The sequence below is a fragment of the Numenius arquata genome, chromosome Z, assembly GCF_964106895.1.
Source record: "Numenius arquata chromosome Z, bNumArq3.hap1.1, whole genome shotgun sequence".
Classification (NCBI taxonomy): domain Eukaryota; kingdom Metazoa; phylum Chordata; class Aves; order Charadriiformes; family Scolopacidae; genus Numenius; species Numenius arquata.
Genome location: NC_133616.1, coordinates 1,113,659 through 1,127,738, shown reverse-complemented (window position 1 = coordinate 1,127,738; position 14,080 = coordinate 1,113,659). Strand labels below are relative to the sequence as shown.

The 14,080-nt window shown below is 46.0% G+C and overlaps 1 protein-coding gene across 5 annotated transcripts in view; it reads right to left on the bottom strand.

Moving 5' to 3' along the window:
• LOC141476868 (transcription factor 4-like) overlaps positions 1–14,080 on the bottom strand; it is a 228,083-nt gene that overhangs the window by 21,622 nt on the left and 192,381 nt on the right. For 4 of the 5 annotated variants that reach the window (XM_074165727.1, XM_074165728.1, XM_074165730.1 and 1 more), the window contains 3 exons: positions 11,634–11,766; positions 3,424–3,491; positions 2,020–2,098 (listed from right to left, as the gene is read on the bottom strand). In XM_074165727.1, coding sequence (XP_074021828.1) covers positions 2,020–2,098; positions 3,424–3,491; positions 11,634–11,766 — 280 coding nt within the window. The remainder of the gene's footprint in view (positions 1–2,019; positions 2,099–3,423; positions 3,492–11,633; positions 11,767–14,080) is intronic. The other variant, XM_074165729.1, reaches the window with a different exon arrangement.

Here is a 14,080-nt window from a genome sequence, read left to right as displayed (position 1 = left end):
TTGCGTTCTCTTTGGGCAGATTATTTGGTTTGGCCCAGTAAAACCACCAAAGGTCTGACCAAAAAACCTTCTGCTTTGTAGCCGCGGCTCTAAATCTGTTCCTGCTGCTGCGGGAAAAAACGGGCTCCTGGTTTCCAGCAGCGTTTTCTAAGGGAAAAATTTGCCCTTGTGAAAGAGGCAAACACGGGGAAAAGAAGGGGTTTTTTTCAAGTATTTTCCCAACAGCTTTTATATATATATATAGCACAAGGCTTAGACAATTTATAACGTTCTTTTGAACGACTGATCTTCAGAATGATTTCATAAAATGGGGTTAAGAATTTGAGCTGGAAGGATTAGGATTTTAATCTCACTGGCTCTATTGAGTGGCATTTGCTTGGGCTGAGACAGGCCAGGGGGAAACTCATGGCAATTTTTTTTAGGCTCACCCAGTTAAGATTTTTTTTTTTTTTTCCTCATAAAAGTCAAAATTATGTCAGCTCTAATTAAAACTTAAATCTTCCCTTTTCTGGTCCCCGTGGAGCTTTTAGTTGAAGTTTTGCTGCAGCAACGAGCAGCAATCTTTACTTTCGATATAATTTTTACCTAGCCCTCGATATCCTTGAGGCAAAGCGTTTTGCATGCTAAACGCTTTCAGCTCTTATTTAAATGCACTTATGCTCCTTATTTTTATTTATTTTGACACTGGGTACTCCCTGTTTACCCAGTAGAGCCCAGATTAGCAGGGGATTTTCCCCTTGCTGGGAGAAAGGCAGCCCCAGTGCCGGGGGTGCTACCTCTTGGGCTGAAACCAGGCAAAATAAGGTCAGAAAGTTCTCTTCTGAGGTGTGAGGACCTCCCCAAGCTATGACAGGCCTGGTCTGTCCCCAGTCCCCTGCTAGGGGTGGCTTTGTGGGGACATTTGTTGACTAGACGTCACCCCAATGTTACGTGCTCCTTCACAGCAGGTGAGTGTGATGGAGATGGACGTGGTGACCTCCTGGACCTTGTCCTGCTGCCAGCTACCACCAGCTTCTCCCCAGCCCTCCTTCCAAAGGGGTCTCAGCAGCCTAGAGCTGCTGCTGGGTGTCTCTGGGGCTGGGCTGCCAGGAGCCCAGGAGCCCCCTCCACCTCTGTCCTGCTACTCGTGGAGAACGAGGGATGGATCCCACCTTATCAGCTCTGCCCCATGGAAACTCCTCGGTTGCCTTTCAGGATCCCCGGTGAGGTTAACGGGATCCAGGGCTCATGCCCAAAGAAGAGAAGACCAAGGTCTTTGGTTACTGGTGATTTAGACCTCATCTCCTAGAGGGGATGGGAAGCCAAGAGGCCTTCTCCAAGGCGTTAGCAGGTGCTGCATGGGAGATGTCTAATGCTCTAGTTGGAACATCTCAAGGTTTAAGAAATCTGGATTATATTTGGGTAAACATTTAAAACACCTGATGCTCATGAGAACTACCTTGGGCCCCTGGGTCTTTGCAGTTTAGGCTTTTATTAGTAAAGTGGGTCTAGTTACAATTTGTGGTTACTGTAAACAAAGTTTAAAATGGACCTACTAGTTTCACAGGGGCTCAGTTTGTCCAGAGACAACACTTTATGGACCAAACAGGCTTTTGCTTCAGCCCCGGGAGGGGATTTGGGGAACGTCCAAGGAGATGGACCTGTCATGGCCACCCTGGAGCGAGGCTGCCGCGAGGGCTCAGGTGTCCCCGCATGGGGACACGGCCACGGTGTCGGGACAGGCTCTGCAGAGGGCAGAAATCACCCGCCGCAAGACCCTGTGGGCACCGCAGAAGTTGCGTTAAAAATCACTGCTTTTTCTGGAAACGCATCCACCTGAGAGCTGCAACGCCCTTCTCTCTGCAGCCTGGAGGAGGACACCTCTCTACTGGTCCCAGTGGGACCACCAGTACGTGCTGGACGGCAACACGGTGTCCGCTGGACGCGCAGCTCGCACCCGGTACCGCAGGAGCTCATTTAGGCACCTCCTACCAAAAATAGGTTGAAACGTTCAGTAAAATAGAATTGTAACAACAATACCTGAGAGAGAAGGGGGAGAACCAACAGGAGTTGAAGGATTTGATGAAAAGCTGTTGTTGGTGTGATCTGGAGAATAGATCTTTAAAAGATGATACAGAATTAATCTAAAGCCATCACAAACTGATGCAGAAAGAAATATGGAATTCTTATGCATTCAGTTCATTTAAATGAAAGCAGGACAGGTTAAAAAGCCTCTTATTCAAATAGTAATATTTTTATAAAGACAAAACTGTATTAGATGCAGGAAGCTAGACAACAGACCCCTTTTGAAGGGAACAGACACTAGCCAATTAAGCAATGGTTTCTGATTGTCACACGGATCTGCTACGGTAGATATACACATTTTCATTGCATAGACAACTTTACAAACGAGTGTCATTGAACACGGCCTTAAAGCACGCCTGAAAATTGCTTTTTTTTGGGTTATGCTGAAATCCCTTAACGGCCGAAATAAAGCAAAGGGAGCGGAGCACGTGAAACCCTGGCACAGCGGGTAGATCCGCAGCAGCGAACTCCGACTACTCGCCCGCTGCTCCGGCCAGAAAGCCCCCGCGTGCCCCGTGCCCGGGCGAGGGTGCCACCGCCCGGCGGCGTCCCCGCTCGCCACCCGTGCCATTTGTCAGGGCACCACTTCAAAGTGGATTCTGTACTGTATCAGGTATTTCAGGCAAACTAGAGTCTGACTTTTGGTCTTTTTTTTTTGGTTTTGTTTTGTTTTTTTTTCAATGAAGCATGGAAGAATATGCAAAAAAAACCAAAATTAACTCTCATGAGAACTCAATGGAACCCACTCTGCCCAGAAAATAACTATAGTGGTCCTTATTAAAAGTCAGCCCGTGCCAACTGGTACCGCGGCGGTGGCTGGGGCACGGCAGGGTTTCCTCCCGCTCTGAGCTGGGAAACTGCCCTACCCCAGCTACCCGGGTAAGAGGTGGCAACCGCTGACCTTAACAGCAACCACGGGAACTGAAGAGGTGGAAACTTGCCGTGGAAACTAGAAAATCTAAAGGCAAATTCAAGAGGAACCCCGTTTGCGGATGGCTGGGTAGCGCAGAAGTCACCCCGCCGCTGGGTTCTGCTCAGCCCTCCCTCGCCCTCGCAAATGCAGTGTGGGAGAGACTAAAACAGACACAGCCCCTCGGCGCCCAGTCAAGGCCACCAGGTCAAGGCTCCCCCTCTTCCCGTTGCTATTCTGCCATAAAATTAAGTCTAAAGCTTTCGCCACACCATTTTGCACGGATTGTTCAGTATTTCAGTTGGCAGTAACTCCCCGCGGGCGACCTCTGAGACCAGATCTCTCCCGTTTGCTGGTTCGTCTTCGCAAACTCCAGGCGTCTCCCATTCTCATTAAAGCTCACCCTTTCAAACCGGTAAACGTGTATTCCAAAGTAAATATTTCCTTACAGAGGCAAGTGCTTTCCCCAGCGCATCACCAGTCTGCGAGCTGCCTGCTGCCCCGCTTCCTCTGTTTGCTGAAAAACAAAAGACTCCATGTAAAAACAGACAGTCAGACATCACAGACTTCTATTCCTGGTCCACTTACTCATAATTTAATTGCATTTTAATGCTAATTACTTAAAATTAATCTTTAATTACCATTAATTTGTTTACTAAGGTAGATATCAAACACATTCACGCTCCATTCTTGCAGATAAAATATAAACTTGACATGCTGTTTTTATGAAAAAATACATTGTGTATTTGATAGTACTTGGCCATATGGCTTTACTTTTTCTAAGCGAAAGGCTTTTAATAGCAGAAGATGCTCGAAGATACGGAAAACAGGCAAGCGCACAGCAAGGCAAACCCGCGCGAGCCGGAGCCTGGGGCTGGGGAAGGGTTTTTGCTTCCTCCTCGTTCACTCTGTGACCCCGCTCCTTTGTATACTCTTCAATGCGTGTTTTAACGACGTTATTAAATCCCACGTGGACTTCTCCAAAGTGTTCCCTCTGAACATTTCCTGAGCTTTTAATGAAATGGTTTTTCACCGTCTCTCAGGCCATGGGATCGCACCTTCTATAGATGAAATTTAGGGCAAGGAAAGTCATGGCGTAACAGGGCCCCACACTCAGGTGGCAGGACTGAAACTTCTCCATTAGAGGAAAAATTGAAGGAAAGAAAAACTAGGGTGAAACATCCCACCAGTTTGAGCATCTATATGCCCATTTATGCACTAAAAGTGCTGCTTTGCCTGACTGCGGCCCGTGAGGACCTTCTGCTTTCGTCCCACCCCATGTGAGGTGGCCAGAAAAGGAGAAACCAGCCATCAGTAGCCATCCCCCAAAGACTGGATTAATGTTTGGAACGTGAGGGCTGAGGCCAGAGAGGACCCTGTACACAGGGGGTTTTGAAGGGCCCCCCATCTTCCTCCCAAGCCCCTCACCGGGCTCTGCACCATGAGGCCACGGCACCTCACACCCAGAGGACTCCAGGAGCACACCCAACCCTGCCCTGAGCCGGGGGCATCACGTGGAAAAATGACTCGGGGACTGAACTGCTCACAAAGTACATGCACGACCCCTTTTTTGGTTATTAAAAAGTCATATTAAAAAGCCTGCTCCAAGTTTCACCCCAGCGTTACGCAATTAAATATTCAGGGCATGGGAAGGAGCAGAATTGGACCCGTTTTACAGTTCTTCCATGTTGTCGTTGGTGTAACCACAGTCACTGATCACTGAATGCACCTGGACCAGCACCCAAAGCAGATGAGCCCATCTGCCTGCGGATGTTGCGGCTCCACAGGACCAGCCGGGAAATCTGTGGTCTGAGGGATGTCCTGCCATCCCCTTCAGAGCAACCCTTCTGCTCCTCCTCCTCCAGTCCTCCCACCTTGGAAGCATCTATCTCATCCAGTTAGCTTTTCCTAGTCTCCATCCCTTGCCCCTTCCATCCCAGCCTGCCCTGCTTAGCAGATACCGTATCTCTGCTGCCAGAGGTATCAGTTATTGATATATTTATATATCTCTCTCTATAAAAATATATGTATTGTATTATACCCATCCTGCCCAAGCCTGAAATTTCTAGGAACAGCTTCAGCAGGGTCTAGTCAGGAAAACTTAAGGAATGGCACAGAACAGCAAATTCCCTTCTATTTCTCACGTACAACATGCGCGTTATCAAATTTAACAAATGCAGCATCTTTACACTTAACCTGAGATACTGTTGAGCCTTTCTCCTACAGGAGATTCCTCTGCAAAGGCCTCAAGGACTGCACGTGTCCCAGGCGCTGGTAGATACCAGTTTGCATGTACCTCTTTGCTTACACCTTTTTTCCCCCCTTTTCCTAGTTAAACTTTTATTATTGCATCCTTGAAAATGTGCTCATCTGCCCATGGCAGCTCATTTGTCATCTCAGCTCAGTTTGGAATCAGGCATCAAGATGCATAAAGAAAGATATATAAAGAAACGTGAAGACAGATAGAACAGGCGGTGTCAGCTAGAGATACAACTTTATCAGGGTAATTTAATGTTCTAAATCACAACCTAAAGGTTTGCGACTTAAATAATACCAGGCAGATGTCCAGAAATTCAGTTACTTCGCTCTAAAGTGAACTGTGAATCGAAATGTAAATCATGCATTGTTTTTTCCTTTTTCTAAGTGGCTCTAACTGCATTATCCTAAAATTAAGTCCTACATTTGTCTGTCTGAAGGCTGGTTTCTCCTAATGAGATGAGCTATACCGGTCCTGTGGGAGAAGCAAAGGCAGGGACCGCAGTCCTGGCTCCACGTGCTCTTAGAAACCTGAACGCGCTGAGCTGGGCCACGGCTTCCAATAGTTACCGCCAAGAACAAAGGAATTCTTCAGATAGACTGAATATTAAACTTTCCCTGGGAGACTTTGAAGAAAAATTAATGCGGTTGGCCTGGAAAACATACAGGGAGAGCCTCAAGGATGGGCAGCAGCCTGCAAAGTCCCCTTTTGCTAGAGAAAAGGGAGTTTCACCGGGAAAGGCATGCTCGAATGAAACAGAAGTTTGTGACATGGGGGAGGCAAACTTGGCATCGTTATTCGTTGCTCTCTTCATACCAAAACTGAAACCCACCCATTAAAACAAACCAAAAAGGGTTTTTTTTTCAGTAGTGCCCAGTCAGATGGGGAAACTTGTTGCTTTAAGGTACACAAAGACCAAACACGTAAATAGATTTAGAAAGAACTGGACAAACTCATGGACAAGAACATTCATTGGTGGCTACTGAAGCCCATCCCGGGATGGCTCTGAGCTGCCGGCTGGAAATCCCCAGGGAAAGTCGGAGGAGGGAGGAGCGGATAGACAGGAGCTTTGGGCTGAGGCTCCTTCCCAGCGCTCCTGGGGTTTGGGTTCTCCGGGACAGAGGAGAAAATGGGCAAAGGAAGGTACCTACGGCACCTTCTGCCTGGAAGAGCAAATAAACATAAGTAGAAAGAGATCTTCTGAAAGTGTTCATGTCACAAAAATAGCTGGGATTGCTTAAATACAGCTAACTTTTTAAACATATGTTTTTCTTTCTTACCTCATTAACCATTTTACACATTTAGCTGTCATTTCAGTAAGGTAAGGGACATGACTGAAATCTGTGGGTGACTAAGAAAACCTTATATTTGGAGGAAGAAGAGCAAAAGAGAGTCTTAGGAAGAAACACAGCAAGGAGGGTCTGCTGCAAGAGCCCAAAGATTTGGGGAGCAATGGGACAAAACTACCGTCATCCTGGGACTGGGCACTACAGAAATAAGAGCCAGATCTCAAACATAGGAAAAGATAATCCAGGGATCCCTGTAGAGAAAGGTAACGTACAGTGCTGCTTCACACAGGGAAGGGCTATGGAATATAAGCATTACATTCCACATACAATAAGCGTAATATTCCATATATTCCATTTATGGTTGGACTCGATGATCTCAAAGGTCCCTTCCAACCATGAAGATTTTGTGATTCTATACCTATATTTTATATCTATTAATATTGCATAGTTGTTGGTCCATCCCTTCACCACCAGCTTCAACGAAACATCCAGCAAGGGCTCCTCCACTTCCTTCCAGCTTTTGGAAGAAAACCGTAAGATGTGTACGGACTGAGCAAGATGGAGCATCTTAGGCAAAGATTTAACACAATTTACATCTAAGACCAAAAAAAAATACTTTGAAAGAACGATTTTTAATGGCTTCAAAGTAAATAGTAAAAGCTCTTTCAAGCCCATGAGAAATAAGGACAACAATGGAGCGTTGGTGGGACCTGCAAACAACCAAGATGCAACAGGAGAATTCAAGGAAAAAAATGGTAATAGAAGAAATGCTGAACAGATTATTTTCATCTCCCTTGCTGTGATATTTTACAAGGGATTAGTCAGAAAAATTGGCTCCAACTGAAGTGTCAATGTAAAGGCTTTAAAATAAATCAACAGAAAGAAAAATAAAGAAGAGCCAACTGAAGTTTCTAAGAGCCCACAAGAAACTCAAACACAAAATGGTCTAACTTGTAACTGCAGAGTAAAACCGACTGCTTAGACCAAAAGAAGGTAGAAAATATTAAAAACCAATACTGAAAACAAAGTTCCATGAATTCAAAGAGCCACCAGATTTTAAATCTGACTTCTCTATTAGGAAGGACAAGAAAGAGCAATATACATATGGATAAATATACCATCTTGCACAACCAACACCGCTTTTTTGGAGGAAAGCATGTCTTGCAAATCAGAATTCTTTCAAAACCGCTGATGAGCACATTGACACAGGAGATCCAGTAAATACGATGGATTTCTACTCTCAGCTTTCAACAAAGCCACCTCCCGAAGGCTCTTAAAGAAACTAAACTGCCTTCAGGTAACAGGGAAGTGAGGATATTCTTGCAGATTAAGAAATGATTAAGAGAGGGGCTACAAGAGCAGGAATTAATAGCTCGCTTTGTAAGGCAGGAGTATTACCAGCAAAACCCCAGCTGTGCAGCTCTGTGCTGTTCAACGTACTCATACACGGCCTGGAAAAAGACACGGTACAGGCTGAGGTTGTGGTGTTTGGCAAGGTCCTGATTCAGGATAATAAAATATAATGTTATGTGTAATGAGCAGCTCTTGTCACATGAACTTGCTGGGCAATAAATGCCATACAGGCAACCAACAGGGGGAAAAAAGCCATCAATACAGACAAGCGGGCTCTCAGTCACCTAACAGGCAGCCCAGAAAGAGGAGAAAACCTGCAGTAATTAGCTGGCAACCTGAGCTGACGGTTAAGCAGCAGAACAAGCCCTTCAAGAAAACCCCAATCGTGGGCAACGACTGGGCAAAGAGCAGAGACAATCCAGAAGCCCGTTATGTCCCTCCGTGAATTCACGACACACCTGTGTTTTGGATACAGAGCAAAGGTGTGGCAAGTCCATCAAGAAAGAGCATCAAGGTCAACAGAAGTGAAGAGATGTCAGAAAGAGCAGAGGGTGGTTCCTTTAGAGGAAAAACTCAGTAAATGTGGATTCTCCAGGTTGGAAAAGGGACTACCGCAGCGGGGTAAGATGCAGGCTACAAAAACCCAAACAACAGGGCAGAAAGGCTTTCATCTGGCAACAAGAGAAGGAGGGAGGACCACAGTGGGTCTTGAGGGAGCAGAGGAGCACCGTGACCCAGATGTGTAACATCACTGGGCCAGGCCAAGCCTCCAGGAAAGGCTGGGCCACTTCACAGAGAAGAATGAACTCAGGCTTCCTAAATACTCAGCGCTGCATCCAGCACTGCAACGACTGGGAAAAATATCATATATGTTTTTCTAGTCCTTCCAAGGAAATCCTTAGAGTCTTTGCTGGGTGCTGGAGATGGGACTATTGCACAGATGAGCGTTTGGTCTGAACAAGAACAGATGTTTTCAAGTTCTTATGCAAAACACTGAACAACTTATTCCCAGGAACATGATGAAACTCCTCCAAATCTGGAAGGGCACCGTTCATCCGAGACACTTCTGCATTGTGCTTTAACTGAATGAAGTAGCTGAATGAATGAATCCAGGCTTCAAGAGAGGTTCCAAGCAACTAATCAATGATGGACAACGGTTTGAGGCAAGAGCAAGGGAACACCCAATGAAAATCCCAGGAAAAGAAATTAAAACAGGTAAGGGGAGTCCATCCCCGCAGAGCAGGTAGCGAGCGAGCAGCCGGGGAAAGGCACGCAAGGAGGTGGCTTCAGCAGGTTCATGACTGCATGGACAACAGGTTCATCAATAGCTGCTTGAAGAACCAGGCAGAGATGTCCCCTCCAACCTCACTAACGCGACAGTCCCAGCTGCTGGGCCAGTACGAAGCTGCAGAAATTGGGAACAGGATTGTAAACCAGGACTTGGAAAAGACGCTGCTTTGAGTGGTGAGCTGTTCCCCCACTCACAAGCCCACCCCTGTACTGGAGACATTGCGAAAGACGGCAGCCTTTTGATGGATTGATTCTAACTCTGGTGAAGAGCGTGTTTATTGTTAATCTCCTCAAACTTTCTCAGCGTGTTTCTGCGGAGAACAATTCCGCACTGGAAGGCAAAGGGACAGAATGATGAAGTACAGCCTTTTCACATCCTTCTGGTGGGATTCTTACAATCTAAGATTGTAAATCTTAGATTATTGAATAAACTTCCAGGAACGGGTATCTCAGCGAGTATAATTATATCTCGCAAAGCATCTAGTGTAACCGATAGGCTGGAGCCTTCTCTGAGAGAATCCCAGCCAGACTTTTTATAGTCTAAATTCTAGCACAAACTCACGCTGTTCTGACGGAATAGAGCTCTCTGAAACGGCAGACTGGAAATTCTGTTTCTATGTTAAGAGGAGTGGAAAAACTTGCACCATCTCGGTATTCACAGCCGATGATCTTCCCAAATTATGAGGAAGTGACATGGCTGGATAAAAGGCATATTCTTCTTATGCCGCGCGAGAGTTCACCACCCTCCTGTAACTGGAAGCTTAACATTCTTGTAAAACACACAGCGCAGTATTATGGGACTGCTCTGGTAATAAAATTACTGTGAAACCAGCGCCTCAAGGGGAAACGCACATGATGTTTCTCCTGGAAAAGCTGCATGTCGCAGTGCATAATGTCATACAAACAACGTGTCACGAGAAGGGAAAGCAGCGAGCGGGATTAGCACGGGCATCAGACGGAGAGGATTGACTCGCAGAGCATGTGCCGAAGGCTCACACATCACACCGCTTCAGACCTCGGAAAAGACAAAGCCAACGCTTAGCATCCAATTAACCGCTGCCGATGCCATCCTGGAGTCCCTGGGAAGGACCATCCTCGCTCACGGGGACCGGGATGGAGGCACATCCAACGGCTTCCTCGGGAAAATCAAGGAAGAGGGAGTGCGTGCCCGGACCTCAGGGGAGGTTCCCGGCTTTAGGACTTGCATCGAGATCCAGGAAATACTTCTGCAGCCCTGAGTGCAGACACAGCTCAGCAGTACCACTTGTTGAACGTTTACAGCTGCTAAAAAAAAATAAATCTGCGTCTTTGTATTCTAATTCACACACTGGGTTTTTCAGGAGATGAATCCAGATGACAATCTGGATGCCTTTTTTAACATGGGAAATTTAGGTACTTTTCTGGGTGGCTCCCGGAGGCACAAGGACCGGAGGCTGAATTCGCACCCCTACCTCGCTACAACCCTCTGCAAGATTTTGCATCCCTCAATGTTATCTGCAAGGGTCCTACATAACGGCTGTAAAGACGGCTGAATTAAATTTGACTCTTATTAGACTTCTTTTGGGGGAGAAAGAGAGAGTGACTTCCCTACGTCATGCGCGCAGAAGCAGGGACACAGTGTAAAGGAAGAACTCTCAATGGAATGGCAAGATTGAGCCCAGAAATGCTATCCTGAAACGGGATCTGTTTTTCTCAGACAGTGACAAATTAAGAAGCGACCGTATTTAGTTTCTTCTTTGTTCAGAGATCTCGAAAAATATGATGCCCATGTGTTAATGTTTGAACCCACCCTCCATTCTTACTGCATTAGTCCTGCTCGCAGTCATTCAATACAGAATCATGTGTGTAATCCGAAACATGTGTCCAGCGATGTGTTCCCTATTTACCAATTATTTAATTAGCTTTATTTGCTCTTTGAGATACAGGCAAAGCTGTATTTTTTTTTTATTTCCTGTATTTAAGTATGAACCGGTATTTGCCAAATATTTAAGTATATAGAGGCATGCTCTTAATTTAGAGTCACTCTCAGCATCGTCAGAGGTGGCTCTCTCCCTTACAGGGACACGCTGCCATCGCCACTTCCCCACCACCACGTGGAAACCCAGCAAAGAACCGAAGGGGCTGAATGTCGTGACACAGAAGTATCACCTCACGCGGCGGTGCAGGTGGTTAAATCACTACAGACAGTAAAATCCGACTTCCAAAACCAGCTAATTTACAAAAAGGAGTAGTAGGAAAATGCACGAGCGAAGGAGGTGAAGGTCAACCATGATGTATTTATTTCCACGAAATTCGTGCTATCTCTCTGCATCTACTGAACTGAGACACTAGTCCTTCTGCACTCACCATCCAATAACCCTCCCCCTGGATTTCAGCTCTATGATTTTTAGCTCTTAGGTGCCAGCGGAGTGCGAGGGGATCCAGGAGGGAAAGGGAGAGCCTTTTGTCGCAGCCCCCGACCCCAACTCACCCATGATACTGTCCGTCCCGTTGGCAGGGGGTGTGCAAGAGGACGCGCTGTAATGATTTGTGCCACTGCGGTGGAAGGTGGACATCGGAGGAAGACTGGAATTGATGTCTGCTGAGGAGTGTGATGGGTAGCTCTGTGGCAAAAAGAATAAAAAAAAAAGATGTTTGAATTATTATGAACATGGAAAGCAGCACTCTGCTCATACTCCCCCAGTCCCAAGTGCTGTCGTACTTCACCCATCCCAGAGAAGCAAAATACTGCCCTAAGACTAAGCGGGGAGCATATTTTTCTACCCAAATTTGACATCTTCTGGAAGAGACACAGCATACACCTATCTGATAGGGATAAATATCCACAGTGGAAGGTTCATCACTGATGATGGTACCACAGAGGCGCAATGAGAAGAAATTAAGAAAGAAAAGTTAGATGATGTATCAAGCAAACCTTTTTGACTGGATGGAGGTAAAGCCTTCCAAGGAAAGAGGCGGAAACCCCACATTGCTTTTGACATTAAAAATAAGATGTGACTACAAGCAGTGCACGGCTGGTATTATAAAACTGGCCATAAGGAAACACAGAGGCACCCCCAGTAATCAACCGGGTCAATTTTCCCTCCCGTTGCAGTGCCCGTGCGACAGGCGATGGAAAATGTGATGGATCAAGTTCTCCACAAAAGCGTGGGACGAGCATCTGGGCAGCACACACGAGACTTTGGCGGCTATGTGGCCCCACCAACCCAAACCCTCCTTACTGGGACACAACATCGCTGTGGTCAGAAGTTTTGCTGAGTTTGCTTTACTCTAAACCTGGCTTACATTAGTGCTGTTTGTCACTGCTGAATAGGTCCTAGACCATGCCCAGCTTTTATCTCTACCACAGCGCCGCCCCCAGCAGAGAGAGGTCCTGCAGAAGACCCTCTAGGTTTTGGATACTCTGATAGGAAGCCTCCTCAGAAACATGGGCAGCTGGAGACACGTGGTGGTACCTGGCCCAGGATCAGGGCATTGAAGTGTTAGAGCAAGATCATCTCCATGTCCTCTGCCTCCGTAGGTGGCTTCCTGAAAACATCCTTCCTTTCATTTGTACTATTTAATTACTTTTTCAGGATTTCTTGTAATTAAGTGCCAAGTAACTGAATACCTGAAAGTTATCTCCAAGAACGTAAACAACATAGCCCAAACCCACTTTTCTTATCCACGGAAAAACGACCATTCACTCTGGCTGAGGTCTAAATAACATTTTCAGGCTTAACCCATCATGACCCACTCCAGGACTTCAGCCCCAAACCCAAGGGGCTGGAATGGCCCAGGGGAACAGCGTGTCTCATGGGATGGAGAAAGGAGGAGACCAGGCATGCTCGGGTCAGTAGCGTGAACACCAGAGACTCCGTCTCCTCTGCTCAACGGCTCTTCCATGGCACCTATGGAAGAGCTGGTTTGGGATTTTCTCTTTTCTCTCAAACCCCTATGGCCAAATAGTTTAGGAAAACCACGGGATCTGAATATAACCTGACAGGGAACTGTTCTCTGTATTCAGTGCGTCTGTTTAGAAAATCACCGATACGCCTGAGAAAGTAAAAATAATAAACAGCAGCTTTTCTGTCTTTCTTTTGCTATATGCATTTTCTCGACAGGTCACCGAGAATTTAAGGGCGTTTGCAGGGAACCCAACTGAAATCACTCAAACTTTCCTCGACGAGCTGACCACTCATGGACGCTCCAGCTGACCACAAGCTGCTGCCCTCTCATGGATGCTCCAGCAGAAATTATGCAAGGAGTATTTAAAATATCATTGCCTCCCTTCTGTCCCAGTGTTACTTAAAAAACAGAAGGCTCTGCCAGTCCAGATATACATAATAAATGATCAATATGAGCATCGTTGGCACTGAGGACCTAAAACCTGGGCTGGTATCAGTGATCCTCACTGTCTCCAAAATTTAGGATAAATATAGTGATACCTACATAGAAAATAATTTGGGGGATTTTAGGTGGCAATCCCTACCCATTTTACACCGCAGGAATATTTTATCTCTTCATAAAAAACCCCTACGTTTTACAAAACCAAGAACTTCAGAATGGAGGTAAACTTAAAAGCAAAAACGTTTGCAGACTTGCCCCATGAAGAAGACACGCTGCTTTCTTACCTCTACCCTGAGCCGACACCATGAGAAGCCACCTAATTCTGATGAATGAGCACCAGTGGAGATAACAAATTAGATTAAATTGGGTTTTAAGAGTTACGCTCAATTTTTATTATATATGCTTGTCACTTCCGAGCAACACTAAGTTTGCTTAGTGCCTTAATTATGCCTTTTATAAGGACATGATTAAGCAGTTTTTGAGGCAATTTCTTTTGCTTTTGACTTCCTATTAATTTTACATAGCAGTGTGCTAACCTCGTTAAATGTGAGACTTTAAAGATTTGTTTTGCAAATTAATTTTCAGCTT